The following is a 25846-nucleotide window of genomic DNA, read 5'->3' on the forward strand; positions in this document are numbered from 1 at the left end:
GCGTTATGAGGAATCTTCTGATATCCCCGTAAAAATCTTAAATTACACTTTCAGTTTTGATCATACAGATAAGAGCAATACATCAGTCGAATCTGTAAAGGGACTACTTTTATTTGTATCCACACGATAAAACTTTGTGCATTTATAAAATAAAGAAAACAAACACTGTCTGCAGCCTTGGTCTGCAGTGTATCTCTAATGCGACCACGCCAACGAGGTGAACACGGTATTGATATTTTAATGTTCCACGTGAAGTGCATGTATACGCCCATATCACAGAAAACAAAGCAGCGAGACTGCTTTTTTTATTATTATTATTTTACTGTTTGCTTCGAGCTGAGAGGAATAAGACATAATTCACCCCAAGAAGATGTGCTGACGATTACCTCAGGATTTGAGTTTTGGATTTCCTCAGAAAAAAAGAATGAAGTGCTTAATCCAGCAGAGATCATACACAAGTCTTTTTTTCTTTTTTTTTTTTGTAGTTTCTTCCAAACTATAATTCCTGACTAAATGTATAATCAAGTGAAACATTATGTTTTTTATTTACATAATCTAAATGTTGTACTGTACTACTAGTATCAGTGACCATCACAATAATGTTAATAATGTAGTTTATTATTTAATTTAAGAGCTCAAACAATATACACTTTGGAAATGTTATTTATGTGATGTTCATTTATATATTTCAACATGACACAATACCAGTCAATACCAGTTTGCTAAAGCAGTAATATTGTTCAATATTTTTACTATTTAAAATAACTGCTTTCAATTTGAATATATTTGACTATTTAATGTATTCCTGTAATCAAAGCTAAATTTTCAGCATCCAAATAGATAGCATCCTAATAAACTGTTTAACTGCACTTGCAAGTGAATCTCAAATTATTTTTTGGGATAATTAAATCTATTCTAAATAAACTATAAACAAAAATATATACATTTATTTTGTCCTCACATTCTTTCTTGTAACTCTTCTTAATATTCATGATAGCTGATGCCTACTCACATATGCCCTCTACAAACAAAAAGTGTCTTAGAAAATTTAAATCAATCTATTGTTTTCTGTGAGTAAACAAGATGATTTTCACATAATTTCGAAGCAAAAATTCTAGACTACATGCTCCAGGTTTAACAGTCTTATGATCAAATGTTCTGGATGTGTTTTATGACCTTGTTTCAGTGACTTCAACATTTTAGTTTTTCACTAATTATGCATAAACATTGTTTTCTCAAAGACAAAATCATGTACATATATGATATTTACATATTATTGTAGCCCAGTTTGTACTGAATACAGTGTTTTCAGACTTTAGCCACTAATATGTTTAGAAGCAACTGAAAAAAAAGCACAAAAGTCTGGGCATTTCAAAACTTCTCCAGGCCCCCAAAACCTCCTAGACCTCAGAGGGTTAACTAATCTAGGGCTGTAACTAATGATTATTTTGGTAATCAAGTAATCTATTGATTATTTTGACAATTGACTAATCTGAAAACTTTGAGTTATACAAATAGACCTAAGTGAAAAACAAGCTTACTACTGAACTACTGATTGGATTCAGGCATGTATTTTTTTCCTGAAAGCAGGTGTCCTACCTTCTGCTTTTAGAGTGGCAGGGAATGTCATGTTTGAGACTGTTCTCCTCTATCTGTAACGTGTGGTTAAATGACCCATCCAGTTCCTGCACTGTCACTTTAATAGGGCCCTAACAAAAAACAAAATGTGTAAGTTTTCAATATGCACATAATCATTGTCAGACCAACTAGAAGACTAGCTTCTCTCACACAATTTTCCATCTGATTTTCACACTGCAGTCACTCACCACATATTTCTGTGTGCCAGATGACGTGTAGTCCTGACGGATCTCAAGTTCCAAAACATTCCTTTTCCTGTTGAAAGCAAAACTTCCAAAAAATTTTACGACCCCACTCTGGTCTCTGAGGTTGAGTCAAAGGTAGTAATATATTAAACTACAGTCTGCATGAGCTCAAACTTCCTAAATCAAGTGCAACATAAATTTTGGTAACACTTTAGTTTAGGGACCAATTCTCAAGTTGCTTAATAGCATGCACATTACCAGTATATTAGTAATTATAAAGCATATATTAAAGGGCTAGTTCACCGAAAAACAGTTTTTGTTCATTTTCACACCCTCAGGCCATCCAAAATATAGGAGTAGGACAGTAAAGAAGATTTGAAACCATGAGCTGAAACCGTGGACCTTGAGGATTCAAAAAAGTCAGTGGCTGATCATCTTGGAGAATAAAATAAGAAAAGCTGAATAACAAGGAACTCAAAATTTATACCTGTGGCACATGACAATATATTAAGAATGTTTCCCTTTGTAAAAGCTCAATATATATCGTCAGGAGGCACAGGTATTCATTTTGTTTACCTTGATATGATTTTTTTATTCTCAAATACGGGCAGCCACTGAATTGCATGAATTTTATTAAATCACCAATGACCACGATTCCAGCTAAAATCTTCTTTATTGTTCTACAGAACCTCAATGAATTAAAAAAAATGGCCACTTTAACTGTAATATCACTGGATACTGCGACACAGAGTCATCACGAGATGGGATAAGGGCTAACCCCACTAGACAAGCGATTCGATCACTCATGCTTCCAAACGTTTGCTCTGGAAAATAAACTGGATTTTATTCAACTCAGTCGGTCTACACTGCATGAGATTGTTGTGTGTTTGTTTTCACTGAAACATGGCTAAACGACAACATCTCAGACTCCGCTACTCAGCTGCACGGACTTGCCTGCTATCAAGCAGACAAAGACAAAGCACTGTCTGGTAAGGCTCGTGGGGGTGGCTTGTGTGTGTATGTCAACAAAGGGTGGCGTAACAATGCTGTGGTAGTGACAAAACATTGCTGGTGGAGTTTATGTTTGTGAAGTGTCGACCGTTCTATCTGCTGCAGGAGTTCACGGCCATTGTTATTGGAACCCAGATGGCTTTTTCATAATAGCCGGTGACTTCAACCACGCAAAATTAAAGACAGTTTTGCCAAATTTCTACCAACATCTGAGCTTTGCAACAAAAAAGTGAAAAAAGTGAAAGTGAAAGTGACGTGACATTCAGCCAAGTATGGTGACCCATACTCAGAATTTGTGCTCTGCATTTAACCCATCCGAAATGCACACACACACAGAGCAGTGAACACACACACACTGTGAGCATACACCCAGAGCAGTGGGCAGCCATTTATGCTGCGGCGCCCGGGGAGCAGTTGGGGGTTCGATGCCTTGCTCAAGGGCACCTAAGTCGTGGTATTGAAGGTGGAGAGAGAACTGTACATGCACTCCCCCCACCCACAATTCCTGCCGGCCCGGGACTCGAACTCACAACCTTTCGATTGGGAGTCCGACTCTCTAACCATTAGGCCACGACTCCCCCACAACAAGGGGGAAAAATACACTGGACTCCATTTACACAACAGAAAAGAACGCGTACAAGGCTATACCCCACCCCCACCTCCGGTACTTGGATCACATCTCTGTTATACTTGGATCACATCTCTGTTATACTAATTCCAGCATACAGAACACTTCTGAAACTCGCCAAACCTGTTCAAAAACTCACAGTTTGGCCAGATGATGCTACCTCAACATTACAGGACTGCTTTCAGTGCACAGACTGGAACATGTTTAAAGAGACAGCGACCTACAACAACCTCACAGAACTGCAGGAGTACACTGAGACTGTGAATGCCTACAAAAAAAAGTGCATTGATGATGTGACAGTCACCAAGATCATCACCACACATGCAAACCAAAAGCCATGGATGACAGCAGAGGTTCATGGGCTGCCAAAGACCAGAGATGAAGCATTCAGATCTGTAGATAAAGCAGCCGTCAAAACAGCAAGAGCCAATCTGACCTGTGGCATCAAAAATGCAAAATGGTCATATGCTCAAAAAAAATCAACAATCACTAGACATACAGCAGAGAAACACGGAGCCTGTGGCAAGCCATTCAGACCACCACTGAATACAAACCCCCGCCACAGGCCTGTGATGACGACACATCCCTCCCGGATGCACTCAACCACTCTTATTCATGGTTTGAAATGCAGAATGACACACCTGCACAGAAACTGCCCATACATCCCAATGACCAGGCTTTGCATGTCTCCAGCCCAACGACCATGAACAGCTGACAGATGTCCTAGCAGATATCTTCTGCCGCGTTTACACCGAAATTACCTGGAACATTTGTACCAGGAACTTCCCTTACGAAAAATAACCATGGTTTTATTATAGTAAAACTGTAGTAACCCATGGTTTTTTGGTGTGTTGACGACCATATGTATAACCACAGATTTACTACAAATACCATGGTTAAACTATGGTTAATTTTGCAAAACCATGCTTAATTTGTGGTTACCATGGTTTAACTATAGTAACCATGTTTTTTTGGTTTTATTTGTAGTAAAACCATGGTTAATTTTCATAAGGGTTTTTTCACCCCAGACCTGTTGCTTTTTGCGTTTCCACCGCGGTCTAAAGTACCGGGAAGATTAGGCAAATAGTCTTGGTGAAGTAGGTCTGCGCGCTTTTCTCAATACAAATTTACCGCAATAAAGATAGTTTGCAGTTTGATATTCAGATTTCTTTTATCTATAAATACCCAGTGCACTGTCATAGACATGCAAATAATACCGAATATCATTCTCCATGATTCAGGTGACGCTGTCCTTTGGGCCGAAATCAGTTTGTTTGTTTTTTGTAGCGACTCTTAATTTTATAATGCCTATAAGCTCCGAAAGTTGGACACTTAGAGGAGTGAAACAAATCCTAGAGAATGATATTCGGTATTATTTGCATGTCTATGACAGTGCACTGGGTATTTATAGATAAAAGAAATCTGAATATGGCTGAGAGGACAGCCTTTTCCATGGCTCCTCCGGGAGCTTTCATCTTTTATTTCTTTTGTTTTCTTTTCTTTACTAAGTTTATTCACCTATTCGCCTCTCCACACGAGGAAGACGAATTCTGAAACATTGCTTTGTTGGACCTTTCAAATATTGCGCGATTCCGCAGCAGCCCGGAAAACAGAAAGAACACGCCTAGTTACGGGACCACGCTCACGCTGCTCATACGCACGCTCGTCTTTCGCATACACAAAGAGAACCATTCTCTATGGAGATTTAAATGCTGCTTAAAGTTTGTCTATGATTTGATTCGTTGTTGTCTTTCAAGGGTTACTGTCTGTGAGTTTGCATAATTGAGCGCGTGATTCTGTGATCACGCCTATTCTCTCATTCATCCTCTCTCTCTCTCTCTCTCTCTCTCTCCCTCATTTGGATTCCGTTATGTCTTGTACAAAGTTTACTGTCTATATTGTCGGACAAGTATTTACTCTGTATAAATCGTAGTTTGATGTATTATTAGTTCAATTATTAAATTCCATATACTCCAGATTGTCTGTCTAAGTTGCTCATGTTACAAAGTCAATGAAATGTCGATCTTAGCTACAAAGCTTATTTGTTACTTTTAAGTAATCTAAATTTTATAAGGACAGGAGAATGGTTTCATGGCCAGAAACAATTTGTCCTGGAATTATAAGAAGTGACAGCGTTACTGAGAATTAATAAGTTAATCTTACGGCCGTTTGCTGGACGAACCACGTTTGATTTACATTAATTTCTAGTAAAAGATATCACAATAATTGATATGAAGAATAGAATATTGAAATATTAATGAGTAAATTACAGTGCCTTGTGATGAGTTATTAATATATACAACTGACCTATTTTTCATCTATATGATATACATATATTAATCATATTCCTGATTAATTATTCAAATTCCCTATATATCATTTGAGTTAATTATGTACAACCCAGTGCGGCTACAATAAACTACAGATTTGAGTTTTAAACAACTACATTCTCACCTGAAATACTTTTAAAATTACATTTCATGACACAATAAGAGTAATATTTTGAAAATGATCTGAATAAATGGTGGTTGAATTCACAATGCTGCATGAACTCAACTAATCAGCATGTTTAGTACCTAAGTCCCGCCCCCGAAAGTTATGGAACTTTGAAAAAATCTCGCCAGCAGGGACATTCTGAGGGGCATTTTTTTTACCCGGAACTTAACTACTTCGTTCCTGGTTCCTGCGGTGGAAACACACCGAGTACCAGCCCAAAGTCCCTAGTTCCTGGGTAAAGTTCCTGCGGTGGAAACGCAGCTTTCAACACCTTTCTGAGACAGGCAGTCATCCCCTCATGTCTCAAATCCACAAGAATCATACCTCTGTCCTGTCTAAACAACTACCGTCCCATAGCACTGACTCCAATCATGATGAAATGCTTTGAGAGGTTAGTTCTTCACAACATCTAAAACCATCCTCCCTATCATACTGCACTTTAGTTTGCATAGAGTCCAAACCGCTCTACAGAAAATGCAATTTCCTCCACCCTCCACCTGGCTCTTACACACCTAGAGAATAAAGACTCCAATGTTAGAAAGCTGTTCATCGACTTCAAATCAGCATTCAATACAATAATACAGCTCATCAACAAACTAAACCTGCTGGGCCTTAAAGGGTTAGTTCATCGAAAAATCTAAATTATGTCATTAATAACTCACCCTCATGTCGTTCCAAACCCATGAGACCACAGTTTATCTTCGGAACACATTTTAAGATATTTTAGATTTAGTCCGAGAGCTCTCAGTCCCTCCATTGAAACTGTGTGTACGGTCTACTTTCCATGTCCAGAAAGGTAAGAAAAACATAATCAAAGTAGTCCATGTGACATCAGAGGGTCAGTTAGAATTTTTTGAAGCATCGAAAATACATTTTGGTCAATGTTTTGTTCATTATCTGGCTCGGCTCGGCATTCATCTTCAGTTCTCTCATCACAGCAGTTCAGTCAGTGTATTGTTTGAGTAAATGAATTACTCCGGGGTATTGGTTTGTTTTAACTCAGAGGGAGTGTCAGCCACATTAAAAAAATTTAACAGCTTAAGTAATTTGTGGATTAATGCGTATTGGAGACGCGAACCGTTTAAAACGATTCAGTTCGATTTGGTGAACTGGTTCAAAAAGATCCGGTTACATTGAATGATTCATTCGCGAACCGGATATCACAAACTGCTTTGTTTTGAACTCTCTCATAACAGACACGGAAGACAATGCTGAATAAAGTCATAGTTTTTTCTATTTTTGGACCAAAATGTATTTTCGATGATTCAAAAAATTCTAACTGAGCCTCTGATGTCACATGAACTACTTTGATGATGTTTTTCTTACCTTTCTGGACATGGACAGTAGACCGTACACACAGTTTCAATGGAGGGACTGAGAGCTCTCTGACTAAATCTAAAATATCGTAAAATATGTTTCGAAGATAAAATGAGGTCTCACGGGTTTGGAACGACATGAGGGTGAGTTATTAATGACATAATTTAGATTTTCAATGAACTAACCCTTTAACAGTTCCCTCTTTAATTGGATCCTTGACTTTCTAACTGGAAGACCTCAGTCAGTCCATGTCGGCCACAACACCTTGAGCACAAGCACACTGAGCAAAGGTGATCCACAAGGCTGTGTGCTCAGCCCACTGCTCTTCATGCTGCTGACCCACGACTGCACTGCAAAGTTTATATATAAATGAAGTTCATATGAGAGTCAGCAGCACTAAATTATTGGGGTTGCACATCACAGAGGATGTACTGTTCAGCTTTCACGTTCCGCAGACTTGAACAGTGCACATTTCTGTAGGTTAACATTAAATTGAGTGGCCATGCAAAGCTGCTAATACGTACATATTTCAGATAAGTCATATAATATAAGTCATAGACCAATCAGTCCGTCTCTGACTGCGTGACTTCACCTTTGGATTTTTTTTTCTGCAACTAATACAATTTTGGTCGACCAAGCCTCTTCTGGTCAACTAACGATTAGTCAACTATTAGGGGGCAGCCCTAAAAAAAAAAAAAAAAATACATAAATATTTGGTTGCAGACTACAGCAAGTGACCAATCAGAAACAAGTGTACCACAAAAACCAACAAAACAAATCAAGAAAAATAACTATTCCACATGCATTTGAAGGATACACCCATTGCTTGATGAGGGGTCCAATGTCCTTCCCTGACACGTTGGAAATGGATTTGAGGAATCCAGAGGTGGACACCAGCATCTGGCTCCACATGTGAGACTGATATTTCTGGGATGATGCTGTGCTGGCCAGACTCAAGAGCTTGTTAAACACCTGATGAGAGATTTGATTGAACTCAGGCTGAGATTACAGTATCTGATCAGTTTATAACTAGCCACATAGATAATAAAAATGTGTGTGTCAATGTGGATGGTCCATAAATAAGGTTTTGAGAGGAACCTGCACCATTACACAGATCACCTCAAAAACCCATAAAATATAACACTTCCTTTCTTAAACGAGGGATGTTGTAGTTCATATACCTGCAACATGAACTCCATGCTAATTCTGTTTTCAATGAGCCTCATGACCAGGTGGGCTTTGCATTGGAACATCTTGTAATATTCCCAGGACAACGTGTGGGGGTGTCTGATGGAAAAGTGCAGGTGGGGTGTTGGACTGAAAGGAAAAATATCATCTTTTGTACAAGTTTGGATAAGTGTGTATTAATTACATGCAGTGATAGAGGTGAGGATTACTTGTCTTTTTCTTTCCCTCCAGAGAAGGTGGGATGAACCAGGACTCCACCCATCTTTAGCTCATACTCCACAATCTTGTCCAGTTCCTGTTGGTTAAAAGAATAAAAGGCAAACAGCTCAGCATTTAAAAAGTTGATGTGTGAGCATATGCACATAGCCCTTTGACAGAAGCATTGACACCCCTTTGTCGATCTCTTTACAATATACCTCCTTAATCCAGTGACGATACTCATTGACTCCAAAGGTTTTCTTCAGGTAGAGGCCATAAATGTATCCAGAAATTCCCTTCAAAACCCACTCATCAGACCTGCAATTCAAAATACAAAATACACTGATATACATACACACACACACAAATATAAATGTATATTTATATATATATATATATATATATATATATATATATATATATATATATATATATATATATATATATATATTTGTATATATATATATATATAAAAATATAGATTAAAAGTTAAAGTTAACTTCCGGTCTGTGTTGTGTATATCGGTCTGGCTGTGGTGCTTTCAACAAACGCAGTTAAAGTTAAGGTGATGAGTAGACTGAAGTTGGGCTCAGATGGTTGTGCTGTGGGATGTGTTTCCCATATTTTTGTTTATTTTTGGAGACTCGCCACGATTTTAAAACTGATCGATTTTCACAAAGGCTTTGTTGAATAAACATGAGTAACGTTACGTACTGCACATTTAATAATAATAATTCCTTACATTTATGTGTTTAAATATCAAAATGAGGCACGGGTGTTTTTATATCACTATTTCTGAAGGAAGAGTTGCATGTTATATGGCTGATAACGCAGCGTTTGTGAGTGTAGCTCTGGTTTGTTTACAGATGTTACTGGGGAAACCTCTATTTCTCGTGCTTTATGCATCTCCTGCTCAGAAATAATTCATTTGCATTTTCATTAAGTCCACCTGATTTACGCAGCAAACACATTTTGTTTGTTATCAAAAGAAATATCTACTCTAGAGGGACTTGGCTGTTGTTATTGATTCTATTTGGAAGTCTACCGGAAGTTAAGTTAGGGCCACAAAAGCGCGCAAGCCCAGTAACATTTGTTTATGTTGTTGCCGTTGAAACAGTCTATATATACACATATATACATATATATATATATACACACACATATACTAGGGCTGAAACGATTCCTCGAGTAACTCGATTACAAAAAAATAATCGTGGCAAATTACTCTGCCTCAAAGGCTCTTTTAATTTATTTTAAATCTCACGTCAGGTTCTTTCACAATGATTTTTTTCAATGTGACACAACACGTTTACGTCACCCACAAAGCGGAAGGAGACACAAGCGCTGCGTCCGAAATCAGCAGTGTTTTGATTTGAGAACGCGTGCAAACGTAAAGAGAACGTCATGGCGTGTGTTCATTGCAAGATAGAGCTGGCATTCCACAACTAGGGCCCTATGATTTCCACGATGCAGAAAATGTGGAGGGAACCGCGGAATCCAGTCATAAAAACGGATTTTACAGTTTAACGCGGAAAGGCACGGAATTTGCCAAATTTTGAATGAATTAATCAAAAATAGGTCATTGCACTTACATCAAATCACGATATGGACTAATATCTGTAAATATTAAACCGGAACAGTCTTTTTAAATATGAATCCTGCATGTTCTGTGTGTCTCTGTTAATGAATGTAGCAGAAACACGTCTTCCTTTATCACACACACTGAAGCGCGCGTGACGCTCGCGGTAATTTCAACGTCTGCTGTCTCACTAAATAAGGATGTGAACACATGAACAACATCTCCAGAACTGCTCTGACAGTCACTTCATGAGCATTTGACCGTTTGATTTGAGTAAAACTAGCGTCACATCACATACACAGAACTGTAAAGGTACGTCACCCGTCAAAATAGAATTTAAACCCGGTTTAGTTTAAAAACAAGTATTTGCCAGATATGTATTACTATTGTTCAGCAGAATGTACATAGCCTTCTACTAAAAAAAAAAAAAAAAAAAATCTAACAAAAATCTAACTTTTTTTTAAGGTTTAATCACACAACTAGGGCTGTGACGGTTGCCGTGACAACCGCATCACCGCAGTGGTCAGTTGCTACCGCGGTTGTCTAATGCCACCGGCGGTAGTGCACGTGACGTCACAAACTCTATAGCAAGCATAATACTAAGTTTTGTATATAAGTGCAATAACTGTAATAGTCTATGGTAATTAACAAATTACCTCAAACACAGCGTTTCCTTTAGATCGGCAGATTTGAGCGCAGGAAAATACAGTTTATGCATTCAGCAAAATAATTTAGTGTTGGGCGATGGATCTTGTTGGGAAGGCAAATACTACACTCCGATCTGGAGTCATCTGCATTCATGTCACCCATCAGCATTTGTACAAGTTCTCGTGATCGCAAACGCTGGCTGGTCAGGTTTGTTGAGGCTTTCTCCAAACTGGCCAAATACAAACGAGACAGCGATAAATAAAAGATGGTAACAAGAAATATGGCAACGATTCCTATTTCAAAGAGAGCACGTGCAGATGAGGAGTTACTGAGCTTGCTTGGTGGCGGAAAAGTGAACCGGACGCAACACAACCGCGTTGCGCCAGGTTTAGTCTGTCTAGTGTCTATACAGGACATATGAACTCTGTGTCAGTACCTCACAGACCGGACGGGGGATTTATCATGTCGTGTTGTGCTGCATCCAGTGTAGCATCACTGATTATAATTAGTATTTTGTTGCGCTGCGTCGCTCGCGTCCGTTAGACAGGGTGTATTTAACTTTCTTATTTAGGCTACTTTCTTGTTTAACTGCATTATTTCTTTGATATTTATTTTAGTGTTTTGCAGGCGGCGTTCACTGACAGAAGTGCTCAAATAAACACGAACTGACGAGTTAAATAGGATGTGTTAGATGAGTGAGAAAGTGCTGGGCTAATTTTATAGACATGTGCATACATATAAATATATCCTGTATATAATATATATATAAAATATATTACATGCATGCACAGTTTAAGTCAGCTTTAATCACCTTTTTTGGTAATTCCATGAATTAACTGACCACCACACTGCTTGCACATAGTTTATTTCGCAGTTTGATATGAAAGGATACGCACAGTGAAGTGCAGCGCGTCTGAAACGTCTCCTGTTCAGTTATTCTGCGACTGAATAAATTCACTTCTTGTCATGAGAAAAAGTGACCGAAGCAGCAGTTGTGAGTGGGTGGCCATCCCCACCCCTACGTTAAATATTTTGAATACGCTAAACTGAAAAAAAATTATCGCCTTCGTTAACGAGCAAATTTTGACACTAATATATTTATACATTAACATTAATATATATATATAATTTTTTTTTTTTCAACACCGCGCCACTGGCGGTTGTTGGTCCATGACTACCGCGGTGGTAAAAATCAGCCACCGTCACAGCCCTACACACAACATTTCTTCCATGTTTTATTTTTAATAGTAAATCCCCTTTGTTTACCAAAGTTAAATTTGCTTAATTTTCAATAATTAAAAGATAAATTAAATTAATGTTTTATGTGTTTAATGTTTAATGTGCATCTCAGAAAATGCTTTATTTAAAACCCCAAGTGAATGGCACTTAAATGAACTTAATTTATCTGTCAACTTTGTCATCACAGTACAAGTACAGACAGAGAAACAGTGGGTAATAATTACGTTTATTTTTGATGTATGCATTGCATTCTATGCATTTAAAAAAATAAATAAATACAATCTAAAAAAGGAAACTTAGTTGTTCATTTTAAGAGACCCAGGAGTCTAATTTTCTCTTGCATAATTAATATTGCACTTTAAGCAAAAACACACTTTATCCGATTACTCGATTAATCGATGGAATTTTTGGTAGAATACTCGATTACTAAAATATTTGATAGCTACAGCCCTAATATATACACATACATACATACATACATACATACATACATACACACACACACACACACACATATATATATATATATATTTATTTATTTATTTATATTAGAGTCCTTCAACGGGTCGGGTACACGCGGGTGCCCGCATAAAAGTGGCTGAGACGGGTGGATTTTGACATTTGTAAAATTCACGGGCGGGGATGCATGCAGATAATTAATAACGATAATTAGTATATTAGATAATTAGTAGCGCGGATGAAAAATGTGCAATATTTGTACGTCTAAATTACCATTACACATACGATACAACGATATGACATTTGACCCATCATGTCACCACCCCTGCGAAAGTGTGACTTTTGTTGATGCTTCTCATGCGCCGCTAGTGAGAGAGACTTTTCCACAGCTGGATTTGTAATTCAAGAATGGAGAATGCAACTTAAACCTGGGACTGAGGACAATATCCTTTTCCTGCACAGTAACCTTAAGGGAAAGTAAATGCGTAGTTTGTGAGCGACAGGCTCAGGTTTTATTTTTTCTTGTTCTTTTTTTCATTAATAGGTCTATTTGCGTATAGTTATCTGGTTCCAAAGCCTATTTAGGTGTCGATGGTAGGCTACTTGAATGGCGCAAAACTTAGCGCACTTTCGTTTCATTAGCACATTAATGACACTGTTGTGATGTTGAGAGAGGTGCAAGAAAAAATAAAGCACTTTATTTGGAATGATTTAAACGTGTGTTATTTATCGCGGGCGCGGATCGGGTAACGGGCCAAATATTAACGGGTCTGGACGAGTGCGGATTTAATTTTTATATTATCACGGGTGATTGGTCGGATCTGGTGCTGAACTTTACGGGTACGGGAGGGCGCGGGTCTCCAAAAATGGACCCGTGCAGGACTCTGCCTGTTACAAGGTCTTTTGCCAGATTATTGTGCTTCAATGTCAGTCTCTTGACTACTCTATTCTGTCAATAGTGTTATCTAAATCAAGTCTAAACCTGCATTGTCAAGTCGTGTAACGTGATTTCTGCCCAGCTTCCCAGTTTCCTCAAGTCAAGTCTACCCTATGTTCCAGTTCTTTTGTTGGTTGGTTGGTGGTCGTAAAGTAGTGCGCAAAAGTAGTGCAATGACTATATCCCAAATATCAAATATGTCATTTCCATATCTGTTATTCATACTGATCATAAACACAGCTAAAAACTTAACACTAGTGGCCCTCCTTCACAAAACTTAACATCTAGCACAGTTTTATCATAGACAGATTTTTTCTTCCGCCGCAAGTCTATGGCAGCCCATAGAACCGCTTGTGGGAAAGTTGTGAAATTTGGCACACTGATAGAACTCTCTAGCGCTACCACATGTCTAAACTTTCAAATAATTTATGCTAATAACTTTTGAACCGTAAACCACAAAATTTAAAAAAAAAAGTCCTCTGATTCCTTGGACTTTTGCCGATTTGAAAGCATACCAAAATTCACAAATCGCAAGGTTTAGTTTTTTTTGCTATTTTCAATTGTTAGAAAAACCTACTTTTTCAAACTCGTCCTAGTCGGTTAGTCTGATTTTCACGAAAATTGTCTCAGATCATCTATAGACCATGCCAGCAAAAAGTTATGGAATTCAAGTTGATTTATCCAACCGTTCTCAAATGACACATGACCAAATTTGACAAAAATCATGCAAAAATGAGGCTATATCTCAGCAACAGTTTGTCATATTGAGACCAAACTTGGTGGGTGTTATAACAAGCATGACCAGAGACTACCTGCAGTGTTTTGGCACTGTGGTCAGGAGATATATAACTTCTGAATGCTTTGGCCAAAATTCACAAAACTTTTCTCTTTAGATTCGTTGGGTCATATCGAGTTTAATGATATCCAATTTTCCTTTGTCAGCCATTTTAGGCATCGGCCATTTTGAATTATGTTCTAAAATGCTGTATTTTTTTAACACATTAGCGTATCATTATGAAAATAATTACAAAGTTAAAGCTGCAAGCAGCGATGAACGGGCCCTCGCACCCGGGCTCACCGCCAGCGAGTGGTTTTAGTGCAATTTAACATCGCAAAAGCCTTTAGATTAGGCATACCAAATTTGGTATGATTTGTTGATTTGAAGAAATCTCTAGGAGGAGATCGTTAAAATACAACACATGGAAATGACCAAAATTACACAAAATTTGCTCATAATATTAAAAATAACCGACTTCCTGTTGGGTTTAGAATTTTGCTCCAAGAGTCTATTTTGTAGGTATTGGTGTGCTACATGTGTGTGCCAATTTTCGTGCATGTATGTGAAACATAGCTGGAAGGCTGTTGATTTTTTTAGTATACGTGGCGCTGTCGAGCCATTTTGCCACACCCTCTACTGAATCCTATATCAGACGAAATTTCCACCAGGTTTGGCGCGTGTGCAAAGTTTCATGATTTTCTGAGCATGTTTAAGCCCTCAAAAATGCGATTCATTCGGGAGAAGAAGAAGAAGTGGAATAATAATTAAAGCTGCAAGCAGCGATGAACGGCCCCTCACACCCGGGCTCACTGCCAGCGAGTGGCTTTAGTAAAAAGGTGAACGGTGAGAAATATGCATTTAAAGTCATAAATATAAGTGGAATATATCGTAGTATCTTCCATATATGTGTCAATCTTCCTGTTGCCAGCAGGTGGCGCTATCATTATAATGGAATATTGGCCTTCAGATGTGTTCAGGCCAGGACTCTTATCGAACATGTGAAGTTTGGGGAAGATCAAACATTTTATGCCTGAGTTACAACAACTTCTCTTGCTGTGGCGAGACATCAAATTTTGTCAAGGCGCCATGGACATGCCCTTTAACAAAAACTCAAGATCTCCACAATTTAACATTGCACAGGCCTTTAGATTAGACTGACCACAAAAAATACATTAATGCCAAAAAATTTCTAAGTGTAGTTTGTCGCAGCGTAAAATATGTCACTTCCTGTTGCCAGCAGGTGGCGCTTATGACTATAACTGAATATGGGCATGTAGATCTGTTAAGGGCAAAAGTCTTATCTAACATGTGATGTTTGGGGCAGAGTGGACATTGTATGTCTAAGTTACAGCAACCTCCTTTTTCATGGCGAAACATCGAAATTTGCCAGGCCGCCATGGACACGCCCTTTAACGAAACCTCAAGATCTTCGCAATTTAACATCGCAAAGGCCTTTAGATTACACTGACCGAGTTTGGTGTTGATCTGAATAAATCTCTAAGAGAAGTTTGTTAAAGTACAACCCCTGAAAATGGCAAAAGCAACACCAATTTTGCAGAGAAAATTCTAAATAACCGGCTTCCTGTTGGGATTCGGATTTCGTACCACTGGACTTTTTCGTAGGTATTGGTGTGTTACATGTGTGTACCGATTTTTGTACATGTACGTGAAACATAGCTCGAGGGGCACTCCGTTGAAAGTGTATAGGTGGCGCTATCGAGCCATTTTGCCACACCCGATGGAATATTGGCCTTCAGATCTGTTCAGGCCAGGACTCTTATCGAACATGTGAAGTTTGGGGAAGATCGAACATTTTATGCCTGAGTTACAACAACTTCTCTTGCTGTGGCGAGACATCAAATTTTGTCATGGGGCCATGGACATGCCCTTTAACAAAAACTCAAGATCTCCACAATTTAACATTGCACAGGCCTTTAGATTAGACTGACCACAAAAAATACATTAATGCCAAAAAATTTCTAGGTGTAGTTTGTCGCAGCGTAAAATATGTCACTTCCTGTTGCCAGCAGGTGGCACTATGACTATAACTGAATATGGGCATGTAGATCTGTTAAGGGCAAAAGTCTTATCTAACATGTGATGTTTGGGGCAGAGTGGACATTGTATGTCTAAGTTACAGCAACCTCCTTTTTCATGGGGAAACATCGAAATTTGCCAGGCCGCCATGGACACGCCCTTTAACGAAACCTCAAGATCTTCGCAATTTAACATCGCAAAGGCCTTTAGATTACACTGACCGAGTTTGGTGTTGATCTGAATAAATCTCTAAGAGAAGTTTGTTAAAGTACAACCCTTGAAAATGGCAAAAACAACACCAATTTTGCAGAGAAAATTCTAAATAACCGGCTTCCTGTTGGGATTCTGATTTCGTACCACTAGACTTTTTCGTAGGTATTGGTGTGTTACATGTGTGTACCGATTTTTGTACATGTGAAACATAGCTTGAGGCGCACTCCGTTGAAAGTGTATAGGTGGCGCTATCGAGCCATTTTGCCACACCCGATGGAATATTGGCCTTCAGATCTGTTCAGGCCAGGACTCTTATCAAACATGTGAAGTTTGGGGAAGATCAGACATTTTATGCCTGAGTTACAAATTTTATTCCCAGGGCGAGACATCAAACTTTGTCACGGCGCCAAGGACACGCCCTTTATCGAAAACTCAAGATATTCACAATTCACTATCGCAAAGGCCTTTAGATTAGACTGACAAAAATAAAATGTTAATTTTATTAAATTTCTAGGAGTAGTTCATTGCAGCGTAAAGCATTCACTTCCTGTTGCCAGCAGGTGGCACTATGACTATAACTAAATTTGGGAATGTTGATCTGTTCAGGTCAGGAGTCTTATCAAACGTGAAGTTTGGTGCAGATTGGACATTGTATGTCTGAGTTATAGCAACTTCATTTTTCATGGCGAATCATCTAAATTCGCCAGGCCGCCACGGACACGCCCTTAAACGAAAACTCAAGATCTTCGCAATTTAACATCGCAAAGGCCTTTAGATTACACTGACAAACTTTGGTGTTGATCTGAATAAATCTCTAGGAGGAGTTCGTTAAAGTACAACCCCTGAAAATGGCAAAAACAACAAAATTTTGCTGAGAAAAAAAATTATAACTGACTTCCTGTTGGGATTTGGATTTCATACCAAGAGATTTTTTTGTAGATATTGGTGTGTTACATGTGTGTACCGATTTTCATACAAGTACGTGAAATGTAGCTCAAGATGCACTTCTTTGAAAATTTATAGGTGGCGCTGTGGAGCCATTTTGACACACCCACCTTAGCAAACCATATCATACCTAATCTTTTGCCAGTTCTGACGTATGTGCCAAGTTTCATGACTTTGAGAAAGTTTCAGAAAAAAAAAATAATAATAATAAACAGAGCAGAAACAAGAGGGTCCTCGCACCATCGGTGCTCGGGCCCTAATAATTAAAGATGCAAGCAGCGATGAACGGGCACTCGCATCCGGGCTCACCGGCAGCGGGTGGCTTTAGTAAATAGGTGAACGGTGAGAAATATGCATTTAAACTCATAAATATAAGTAGAAATATATCAAAGTTTACTCCATATATGTGCCAATCTTCATGTTGCCAGCAGGTGGTGCACTCATTATAATGGAATACTGGCCTTCAGATGTGTTCAGGGCAGGACTCTTATCAAACATGTGAAGTTTGGGGAAGATCGAACAAATTATGCCTGAGTTACAACTTCTCTTGCTGTGGCGAGACATCAAAATTTGTCATGACGCCATGGACACGCCCTTTAACCAAAACCCAAGATCTCCACAAGTTAACATTGCACAGGCCTTTAGATTAGACTGACTACAAAAAATACATTAATCTCAAAAAAATTCTAGGAGTAGTTTGTCGCAGCGTAAAACGTCACTTCCTGTTGCCAGCAGGTGGCGCTATGACGATAACTGAATATGGGCATGTAGATCTGTTAAGGGCAGAAGTCTTATCTAACATGTGAAGTTTAGGGCAGATTGGACATTGTATGTCTAAGTTACAGCAACTTCCTTTTTCATGGCGAAACATCAAAATTTGTCAGGACACGCCCTTTAACGAAACCTCAAGATCTTCAGAATTTAACATCGCAAAGGCCTTTAGATTAGACTGACCACAAAAAAGAAATTGATGTCATAAAATTTCTAGAAGTAGTTCGTCGCAGCGTAAAATATGACACTTCCTGTTGCCAATAGGTGGCGCTATGACTATAACTGAATATGGGCATGTAGATCTGTTAAGGGCAGAAGTCTTATCTAACATGCGAAGTTTGGGGCAGATTGGACATTGTATGTCTGAGTTACAGCAACTTCCTTTTTCATGGCGAAACGTCAAAATTTGTCAGGCCGCCATGGACACTCCCTTTAACGAAATCTCAAGATCTTCCCAATTTAACTTCGCAAAGGCCTTTAGATTTAACTGACCAAGTTTGATGTCGATCTGAATAAATCTCTAGGAGGAGTGCGTTAAAGTACGACCCCTGAAAATGCCAAAAACAACACCAATTTTGCAGAGAACATTCTAAATAACTGACTTCCTGTTTGGATTCGGATTTCGTACCAAGAGACTTTTTCGTAGATATTGGTGTGTTACATGTATGTACCGATTTTTGTACATGTACGTGAAACATAGCTTGAGGCGCACTCCGTTGAAAGTGTATGTGCACTCAGTTGAAAGTGTATAGGTGGCGCTATCGAGCCATTTTGCCACACCCAATGGAATATTGGCCTTCAGATCTGTTCAGGCCAGGACCCTTATCACACATGTGAAGTTTGGGCAAGATCGGACATTTTATGCCTGAGTTATTACATCTTTTATTCCCATGGCGACACATCAAACTTCGTCACGGCGCCATGGACACGTCTTTTAACGAAAACTCAAGATCTTCACAACTAAACATCACACAGGTCTTTAGATTAGACTGACCACAAAAATAACATTGATGTCATAAAATTTCTAGGAGTAGTTTGTCGCAGTGTAAAATATTTCACTTCCTGTTGCCAATAGGTGGCGCTATGACTATAACTGAATATTGGCATGTAGATCTGTTCAGGTCAAGAGTCTTATCCAACATGTGAAGTTTGGGGCAGATTGGACATTGTATGTCTGAGTTACAGCAACTTTCTTTTTCATGGCGAAACATCGAAATTTGTCAGGCCACCATGGACACTCCCTTTAACGAAATCTCAAGATCTTCCCAATTTAACTTCGCAAAGGCCTTTAGATTTAACTGACCAAGTTTGATGTTGATCTGAATAAATCTCTAGGAGGAGTTCGTTAAAGTACAACCCCTGAAAATGCCAAAAACAACACCAATTTTGCAGAGAATATTCTAAATAACTGACTTCCTGTTTGGACTCGGATTTCGTACCAAGAGACTTTTTCGTAGATATTGGTGTGTTACATGTGTGTACCGATTTTTGTACATGTACGTGAAACATAGCTTGAGGCGCACTCCGTTGAACATGTATATGCACTGAGTTGAAAGTGTATAGGTGGCGCTATCGAGCCATTTTGCCACACCCAATGGAATATTGGCCTTCAGATCTGTTCAGGCCAGGACCCTTATCACACATGTGAAGTTTGGGCAAGATCGGACATTTTATGCCTGAGTTATTACATCTTTTATTCCCATGGCGACACATCAAACTTCGTCACGGCGCCATGGACACGCCTTTTAACGAAAACTCAAGATCTTCACAACTAAACATCACACAGGTCTTTAGATTAGACTGACCATAAAAATAACATTGATGTCATAAAATTTCTAGGAGTACTTTGTCGCAGTGTAAAATATTTCACTTCCTGTTGCCAATAGGTGGTGCTATGACTATAACTGAATATTGGCATGTAGATCTGTTCAGGTCAAGAGTCTTATCCAAGATGGGAAGTTTGGACATTGTATGTCTGAGTTACAGCAACTTCCTTTTTCATGGCGAAACATCGAAATTTGTCAGGCCGCCATGGACACGCCCTTTAACGAAACCTCAAGTCCTTCGCAATTTAACATCGCAAATGGCTTTAGATTACACTGACCAAGTTTGGTGTTCATCTGAATAAATCTCTAGGAGGAGTTCGTTAAAGTACAACCCCTGAAAATGGCAAAAACAACACCAATTTTGCAGGGAAAATTCAAAATAATCGACTTCCTGTTGGGATTAGGATTCCGTACCAAGATACTTTTTTGTAGATATTGGTGTGTTACATGTGTGTACCAATTTTTGTACATGTACGTGAAACATAGATCGAGGCGCACTCCGTTGAAAGTGTATAGGTGGCGCTATCGAGCCATTTTGCCACACCCGATGGAATATTGGCCTTCAGATCTGTTCAGGCCAGGACTTTTATCAAACATGTGAAGTTTGGGGAAGATCGGACATTTTATGCCTGAGTTATAACATCTTTTATTCCCATGGCGAGACATCGAACTTCGTCACGGTGCCATGGACACGCCCCTTAACGAAAACTCAAGATCTTCACAACTTAACATCGCACAGGCCTTTAGATTAGACTGACCACAAAAAAGACATTGATGTCATAAAATTTCTAGGAGTAGTTAGTCGCAGTGTAAAATATGTCACTTCCTGTTGCCAATAGGTGGCGCTATGACTATAACTGAATATGGGCATGTCAATCTGTTCAGGTTCGGAGTCTCATCAAGCATGTGAAGTTTGGGGCAGATTGGACATTGTATGTCTGAGTTATAGCAACTTCATTTTTCATGGCGAATCATCGAAATTCGCCAGGCCGCCACGGACACGCCCTTTAACGAAAACTCAAAATCTTCGCAATTTAACATCGCAAAGGCCTTTAGATTAGGCATACCAACTTTGGTGTTGATCTGAATTAATCTCTAGGAGTTTGTTAAAATACAACGCATGGAAATGACAAAAATGACACAAAATTTGCTCATAAAATTAAAAATAACCGACTTCCTGTTGGGTTTCGGATTTTGCTCCAAGAGACTTTTTTGTAGGTATTGGAGCGATACATGTGTATACCAATTTTCATACATGTACGTGAAACGTAGCTCAAGGCGCACACCGTTGAACGTGTATAGGTGGCGCTGTCGAGCCATTTTGCCACACCCACTTCTGAAACCCATATCAGACGTAAATTTCCGCCAGTTCTGAGGTGTGTGCAAAGTTTCATGACTTTTCGAGCATGTTTAGGCTCTCAAAAATGCGATTCATCTTAGAGAAGAATAATAATAATAATAATAATAATAATAAACGGAGCAATTCCAAGAGGGTCCTCACACCATCGGTGCTCGGGCCCTAATTAAAGCTGCAAGCAGCGATGAACGGGCCCTCGCACCCGGGCTCACCGGCAGCGAGTGGCTCTAGTAAATAGGTGAACGGTGAGAAATATGCGTTTAAACTCATAAATATAAGTAGATTATATCAATGTTTATTCCATATATGTGCAAATCTTCCTGTTGCCAGCAGGTGGCGCTATCACTATAATGGAATATTGGCCTTCAGATGTGTTCAGGGCTGCACTCTTATCGAACATGTGAAGTTTGGGGAAGATCAAACATTTTATGCCCGAGTTACAACAACTTCTCTTGCTGTGGCGAGACATCAAATTTTGTCATTTTTGCCATGGACACGCTCTTTAACAAAAACTCAAGATTGCCACAATTTAACAGTACACAGGCCTTTAGATTAGACTGACCACAAAAATACATTAATGTCAAAAAATCTCTAGGAGTAGTTTGTCTCAGCGTAAAATATGTTACTTCCTGTTGCCAGCAGGTGGCGCTATGACTATAATTGAATATGGGCATGTAGATCTGTTAAGGGCAGAAGTCTTATCTAACATTCAAAGTTTGGGGCAGATTGGACATTGTATGTCTGAGTTACAGCAACTTCCTTTTTCATGGCGAAACATCGAAATTTGTCAGGCCGCCATGGACACTCCCTTTAACGAAACCTCAAGATCTTCACAACTAAACATCACACAGGTCTTTAGATTAGACTGACCACAAAAATAACATTGATGTCATAAAATTTCTAGGAGTAGTTTGTCGCAGTGTAAAATATTTCACTTCCTGTTGCCAATAGGTGGCGCTATGACTATAACTGAATATTGGCATGTAGATCTGTTCAGGTCAAGAGTCTTATCCAACATGTGAAGTTTGGGGCAGATTGGACATTGTATGTCTGAGTTATAGCAACTTCCTTTTTCATGGCGAAACATCGAAATTTGCCAGGCCGCCATGGACACGCCCTTTAACGAAACCTCAATTCCTTCGCAATTTAACATCGCAAATGGCTTTAGATTACACTGACCAAGTTTGGTGTTCATCTGAATAAATCTCTAGGAGGAGTTCGTTAAATTACAACCCCTGAAAATGGCAAAAACAACACCAATTTTGCAGGGAAAATTCAAAATAACCGACTTTCTGTTGGGATTAGGATATCGTACCAAGAGACTTTTTTGTAGGTTTTGGTGTGTTACATGTGTGTACCAATTTTTGTACATGTACGTGAAACATAGCTCGAGGCGCACTCTGTTGAAAGTGTATAGGTGGCGCTATCGAGCCATTTTGCCACACCCGATGGAATATTGGCCTTCAGATCTGTTCAGGCCAGGACTTTTATCAAACATGTGAAGTTTGGGGAAGATCGGACATTTTATGCCTGAGTTATAACATCTTTTATTCCCATGGCGAGATTTTGATGTGTCACGGCGCCATGGACACGCCCCTTAACGAAAACTCAAGATCTTCATAATTTAACATTGCACAGGCATTTAGATTATTCTGACCATAAAAAAGAAATTGATGTCAAAAAATTTCTAGGAGTAGTCCGTCGAAGTGTAAAATATGTCACTTCCTGTTGCCTGTAGGTGGCGCTATGACTATAACTGAATATGGGCATGTAAATATGTTCAGGTCAGGAGTCTTATTAAACATGTGAAGTTTTGGGCACATTGGACATTGTATGTCTGAGTTATAGCAACTTCATTTTTCATGGCGAATCATCGAAATTCGCCAGGCCGCCACGGACACGCCCTTTAACGAAAACTCAAAATCTTCGCAATTTAACATCGCAAAGGCCTTTAGATTAGGCATACCAAATTTGGTGTTGATCTGAATAAGTTTCTAGGAGGAGTTCGTTAAAATACAACTCATGGAAATGGCAAAAATGACACAAAATTTGCTCATAATATTAAAAATAACCGACTTCCTGTTGGGTTTAGAATTTTGCTCTAAGAGACTTTTTTGTAGGTATTGGAGAGTTACATGTGTGTACCGATTTTCATACATGTACGTGAAACATAGCTCGAGGCGCACACCATTGAACATGTATAGGTGGCGCTGTCGAGCCATTTTGCCACACCCACTTCTGAAACCCATATCAGATGTACATTTTCGCCGGTTCTGAGGTGTGTGCAAAGTTTCATGACTTTTTGAGTATGTTTAGGCCCTCAAAAATGCGATTCATTCTGGAGAAGAATAATAATAATAATAATAATAATAATAATAATAATAATAATAATAATAATAATAATAATAATAATAATAAACGGAGCAATTCCAAGAGGGTCCTCACACCATCGGTGCTCGGGCCCTAATAATAATAATAATAATAATAATAAACGGAGCAATTCCAAGAGGGTCCTCACACCATCGGTGCTCGGGCCCTAATAAACGGAGCAATTCCAAGAGGGTCCTCGCACCATCGGTGCTCGGGCCCTAATAATAATAAAAGGAGCAATTCCAAGAGGGTCCTCGCACCATCGGTGCTCGGGCCCTAATAAACGGAGCAATTCCAAGAGGGTCCTCGCACCATCGGTGCTCGGGCCCTAATAATAATAAAAGGAGCAATTCCAAGAGGGTCCTCGCACCATCGGTGCTCGGGCCCTAATTAAAGCTGCAAGCAGCGATGAACGGGCCCTCGCACCCGGGCTCACCGGCAGCGAGTGGCTTTAGTAAATAGGTGAACGGTGAGAAATATGCATTTAAACTCATAAATATAAGTGGAATATATCAATGATTATTCCATATATGTGACAATCTTTCTGTTGCCAGCAGTTGGCGCTATCATTATAGTGGAAAATTGGCCTTCAGATGTGTTCAGGCCAGGACTCTTATCGAACATGCGGAGTCTGGGGAAGATCGAACATTTTATGCCTGAGTTACAACAACTTCTCTTGCTGTGGCGAGACATCAAATTTTGTCATGGCGCCATGGACACGCCCTTTAACAAAAACTGAAGATCTCCGCAATTTAACATTGCACAGGCCTTTAGATTAGACTGACCACAAAAACATACATTAATGTCAAAAGATTTCTAGGAGTAGTTTCTCACACCTCGGTGCTCGGGCCCTAATAATAAACAAAGCAGATACAAGAGGGTCCTCGCACCTCGGTGCTCGGGCCCTAATAATAAACGGAGCAATTCCAATAGGGTCCTCGCACTGCAGTACTCGGGCCCTAATTAAAGCTGCAAGCAGCGATGAACGGGCCCTCGCACCCGGGCTCACCGCCAGCGATTGGCTTTAGTAAAATGGCGAACGGCGAGGTATATGCATTTAAAGTCGTAAATATAAGTGGAATGTCAAAATCATTTATATGTGCCAGTCTTACTGTTGCCAGCAGGTGGCGCTATCATTATAATGGAATATTGGCCTTCAGATGTGTTCAGGCCAGGACTCTTATCGAACATGCGGAGTCTGGTGAAGATTGAACATTTTATGCCTGAGTTACAACAACTTCTCTTGCTGTGGCGAGACATCAAATTTTGTCATTTTTGCCATGGACACGCTCTTTAACAAAAACTCAAGATTGCCACAATTTAACATTACACAGGCCTTTAGATTAGATTGACCACAAAAATACATTAATGTCAAAAAATCTCTAGGAGTAGTTTGTCTCAGCGTAAAATATGTCACTTCCTGTTGCCAGCAGGTGGCGCTATGACTATCATTGAATATGGGCATGTAGATCTGTTAAGGGCAGAAGTCTTATCTAACATGTGAAGTTTGGGGCAGATTGGACATTGTATGTATGAGTTACAGCAACTTTCTTTTTCATGGCGAAACATCGAAATTTGTCAGGCCGCCATGGACACTCCCTTTAACGAAATCTCAAGATCTTCCCAATTTAACTTCGCAAAGGCCTTTAGATTTAACTGACCAAGTTTGGTGTTGATTTGAATAAATCTCTAGGAGGAGTTCGTTAAAGTACAACCCCTGAAAATGCCAAAAACAACACCAATTTTGCAGAGAACATTCTAAATAACTGACTTCCTGTTTGGATTCGGATTTTGTACCAAGAGATTTTTTTGTAGATATTGGTGTGTTACATGTGTGTACCAATTTTTGTACATGTACGTGAAACATAGCTTGAGGCGCACTCCGTTGAAAGTGTATAGGTGGCGCTATCGAGCCATTTTGCCACACCCGATGGAATATTGGCCTTCAGATCTGTTCAGGCCAGGACTCTTATCAAACATGTGAAGTTTGGGCAAGATCGGACATTTTATGCTTGAGTTATAACAT

The 25846-nt window shown here is 39.2% G+C and overlaps 1 protein-coding gene across 2 annotated transcripts in view; it reads right to left on the bottom strand.

Annotated features, from left to right (window-relative positions):
* Nucleotides 1-25846, bottom strand: part of taf2 (TAF2 RNA polymerase II, TATA box binding protein (TBP)-associated factor) — a 165406-nt gene that overhangs the window by 120768 nt on the left and 18792 nt on the right. For both annotated transcript variants that reach the window (XM_059567327.1, XM_059567326.1), the window contains exons 9-14: nucleotides 8880-8979; nucleotides 8673-8758; nucleotides 8457-8592; nucleotides 8093-8247; nucleotides 1827-1941; nucleotides 1600-1709 (exon numbers count right to left, since the gene is read on the bottom strand). In XM_059567327.1, coding sequence (XP_059423310.1) covers nucleotides 1600-1709; nucleotides 1827-1941; nucleotides 8093-8247; nucleotides 8457-8592; nucleotides 8673-8758; nucleotides 8880-8979 — 702 coding nt within the window. The remainder of the gene's footprint in view (nucleotides 1-1599; nucleotides 1710-1826; nucleotides 1942-8092; nucleotides 8248-8456; nucleotides 8593-8672; nucleotides 8759-8879; nucleotides 8980-25846) is intronic.

This window comes from Carassius carassius, chromosome 15, assembly GCF_963082965.1.
Source record: "Carassius carassius chromosome 15, fCarCar2.1, whole genome shotgun sequence".
Taxonomy (NCBI): domain Eukaryota; kingdom Metazoa; phylum Chordata; class Actinopteri; order Cypriniformes; family Cyprinidae; genus Carassius; species Carassius carassius.